A 4234-nucleotide genomic window follows, 5' to 3' on the forward strand; every position below is an offset into this window, starting at 1 on the left:
AGACAGAGGGAAGTGGTCTGTAGTTCTCCTTTGAATTGTACTGGGTCATGTCTGATCCAGTGTCTTATTTTCTCTCTGAGTGCTTTCTCTCCTAGGGATTAGTTATTATATTCATAAGAAATAAGTTCATGAGATATAAAACATATTTTTGAGAAATCTTTGAGTTATATAATCTTTCCCCCCAGATTGCCTTGTCTACATGATGCCAAACGCAAGACAGAAAAACAGCACTAGCTTGGTGTCACAAGGATTATGAACATTAGGGAAGAGTTAGAGATGTTGGCTGGAGTGAGGAGCAAATAACCAGGCTATTGACCAGATAATGAGAATTTCCTCCTCCCTGATATCCCTCCCTCCATATCCCAAAAGGTGGGTGAGTCAAAATGAAGGAAGAAATGTCCTTAGAAAAGACAGTGCCATGGTAGACATATAGAGATGTTTCATGTAAAACAGGTTTGACTGGTTAAGGGCAAAACGTGGCATGAGTAGTGAATCCTGGAGTGTGCTCCATCCCTAAAAACTGCCAGGAATGGCACTTGATAAGCGACTGGTCTTTGACCCACCCCTTGATTGGATATTATTAACCAAAACTACTAATGCCCTCAGGGAAATGAACACATATGGGACAAAAAAAGAATACTTGAACAATGCAGCTGCTAATCAAAGTTGTTTGATAATCAAGACTTGTATGATATCAAAATTATATAATAAACATAGTCAATATTCCAGAAAATACAAAAGTGAAGATTGGTAAAGTAAAGCAGGAATAAGCATTTGTAAGGAAGAGCCATGAGGAAACATAAAGGGTGACAAATACAATGGTAAAAATAAAAACATCTAAGACACAATAAGTACTAAAATGAATATAACCTAGGAACTCTGTGAGAAAACATCTGGGAGGAATTCAGAGATGAAATATATATAAAATAAATGCTAAGAGAATGAAAAATAAATTGAGAGATCTTATAGGTTTAAAATAGGAAAGCTAAAGAAATAGCCACATCTGAATATGCTGTTCACTTATATACTAAAATTTAATAATACAAAACACAGAGAATTTACTATAAGCTTCCAGGAAGATAGTTGAGGCCACCTGTAAAAAATAAGATTAGGTTTCCATCTGACTTCTCAACAATGACTGTAAGATACCATAGAGTAAGAATTTTAAATTGTTGAAGAAAACAACTTTGAATCTAGAATTTTATATCCAGCAAAAATATCATTAAAATATGATGACACACAATAAATATATACACAGGCATATAAAACCTCACAGTATCTACATTGCAAAATAACTTGTCTGGAAACATTTAAAGGAAGTATTCTAGCAAGCATCTAGAAGGACCTAGGAGATATATGAAAGTAAGTAACTTGGTATATTTGTCTAATTAAGCAAGGAAGCCATTCACTTTATGACTCATCAATTCTACTTCTAGGTATTTATGCAAGAGAAATTAAAAAAAACATATTCACATAAGGACTTGTGCTTAAATGTTTATAGTAGCATTATTCATAATATCTAAAAACATAATAGTCAGATGTTTACCAACAGGTGAATGGATAAATAATTTGTTGTATTCACGGAATGGAATTCCATTCAGCAATTGAAAGAGCAAACTGCTGATACATTCTTCAACATGGATAAATCTCAGAACCATTATACAACCCAAATAAGCCAGTCGTAAAACAGAGTATACTGCATGATTTCATTTATATAACACTTTAGAAAGGGGAAATCTAATCCATGATGATATAAAGTAGACCAGTGATTATCTTGGGTTGTGTGTATGTGTGTCTCTATCTGTATACTTACAGAGAGTAAAGTTTGCCCCATTGAATGAATGTCTTGTATGTATGGATCTTGGATTAGAAGAATAAATGAAAAATGCAGAGAAAATAGCTCTTATTCATATAAAAATAGTTTTCAAAATGCTTAAGAGTTTTGAAAGTCATACTGGTAGGGCTTTGGAGGAGAGTTGAACTTCCATTTGTTAGGAATAATACTGAGCTCATGCTACAAAATAGAATTTTCCCTGAACACTGGTTTTAAAAGGCTAGGTGAGCATGCCATTGAAGCCTTTTCTTTTTTTTTTTTTTTTAATTTTTTTAACCTTTATTTATTTTTGAGACAGAGAGAGAGAGCATGAACAGGGGAGTTTCAGAGAGAGAGAGGGAGACACAGAATCCGAAAGAGGCTCCAGGCTCCAAGCTATCAGCACAGAGCCGGACGTGGGGATCAAACTCACAGACCGCGAGATCATGACCCGAGCAGAAGTCAGACGCTCAACCGACGGAGCCACCCAGGCGCCTGTGAAGCCTTTTCATTTTCTAGGGGTTGGTTTTCCACAGGTTCCTCTATAACCTAATTCTTCCATTTATAACAGCCAGGACTAAATTACTACAAATTACACTGTTCCGTGCTAACAGTCATTCAGCAAAAGACCATAATGAACTGCACACCCAAGCAAAAATGTCAAGAGAGAACATCAGAAACAAAACAAAACAAAACATCAATTCCAAGTGGAAGGAAGAGCTCTAACTAAAAGGCACCTTTTGTTTCATCTTGGCTCACTTGGCTGACTAATACTCCCAAAGCGTAAAGATAGCCAAAAAGACACTAATTCTAACATTGTCTCAATATCTTGGTATACTGTCCACGTCAGAAGTGAAAATTGTAAAACTTAAATGCAATAGATGGAAAGGTTAAAGTCATTTATGGAAGGAAACAGCTCTGAAAAATAGAGAGGTAGCAGAAGCAAGCACCAACAGGTCATCAGACCACAGTGTAAGTCTGACACACCAGTTAAAGGAGGGGAGGGAAGGAAGACGATTGGATAGGAAGGGCTTTAGTCCACTGTGCATTTTGGAGAAACTTGTGGTCTTTGGGGTCCCTGAGCAAAAATTGCCTCTTAGGAACTTCTTGGGTTGGTCGGAGAGGGTCTTAGCTCTAGTATTCTCCTGTGCTTAGTCATTGGCTAGGGGGAGTGGGAGTGGGACGCTAGTGTGAATGCTGCCATGGATGCCAAGACATGGCTGCTGGAGGCTGTCAGCCAACCATACTTGTCACAGAAGGGTCTCTTGAGGGACCTGAGTGGCACACCCCATGGCCATACATAATGCACAAGGAGTTTAAAAATAGCTATTGTCCTCTCTTTCCGCCATCTTGGGACCCGTGGAGGCCTGCTGGGAACAGGACTCCTGAAACGACAAATATGTCTGGAAGGCTGTGGTCCAAAGCCATTTTTGCTGGCTATAAGCGGGGTCTCCGGAACCAGAGGGAGCACACAGCTCTTCTTAAAATTGAAGGTGTTTATGCTCGAGATGAAACTGAATTCTATCTAGGCAAGAGATGTGCTTATGTGTACAAAGCAAAGAACAACACAGTGACTCCTGGTGGCAAACCGAATAAAACTAGAGTAATCTGGGGAAAAGTAACTCGTGCTCATGGAAACAGTGGCATGGTTCGTGCCAAATTCCGAAGCAACCTTCCTGCTAAAGCCATTGGCCACAGAATCCGTGTGATGCTGTACCCCTCAAGGATTTAAACTAACTGAAAAGTAAATAAATAAAGGTGTAGATTGTAAAAAAAAAAATAGCTATTGTACACGCTTTAGGAAACACTCTCAGTTCAGGTCAAAGGCTGCAAATAAACTCTTGTTAAGTCATATAGTGTGAATGGATAGGCAAACATTTTTTTGAAAAGTCAGTTAAAGAAAATTGTATATTATACATTAACATCTTTGGGTACTTTACCAGAAGACAGGAGTATGCTCTCAACTATGGACTACTGTCTGTAAAAAATATATATTTAATCTAGTACAAGTGATGAAGATGCACTCAATATGCCCTCATTGTCTTGTTTAACTGCTGTTACCAAAACCTTGATTTTTCAACGTTGTCCTAGACTGTGGGTGCGGTCTATGAAAATGCAGTAATTTCCTTGGCGTCAGCATGTCCCATTATGTAACTAAGAACGTGGAACGAAGTGGGAATGCCAACTTAGGATAAACTCAGAGACAAGAAAATAAGAATTTATGATTATCGTCAGTAAGGGAATAAGGGCTATTATCCCCTTCTCTAAAAACTGATGTCTTCATAAAGTGCAGTAATTCTTAGAGATGTGGAAACATCAGTCAATTTGTTTACCATGAGGTACTATGAAGCCTTAATAATTATCTTTAATGGATAATTTCAATATTTTTGTCAATATAAATGCAACCTCTTTTTTCTACCT

General features: G+C 37.6%; 1 protein-coding gene across 1 annotated transcript; it reads left to right on the top strand.

The window, feature by feature from the left end:
* Positions 1–3145: 3145 nt before the first annotated feature.
* Positions 3146–3578, top strand: LOC132680176 (large ribosomal subunit protein eL33). Its single transcript, XM_060633981.3, has one exon. It carries the CDS (start codon positions 3213–3215, stop codon positions 3543–3545), a length of 333 nt encoding a protein of 110 aa, XP_060489964.2. The 5' UTR covers positions 3146–3212; the 3' UTR covers positions 3546–3578.
* Positions 3579–4234: the final 656 nt, after the last annotated feature.

This window comes from Panthera onca, chromosome A1, assembly GCF_046562875.1.
Source record: "Panthera onca isolate mPanOnc1 chromosome A1, mPanOnc1 haplotype 2, whole genome shotgun sequence".
Classification (NCBI taxonomy): Eukaryota; Metazoa; Chordata; class Mammalia; order Carnivora; family Felidae; genus Panthera; species Panthera onca.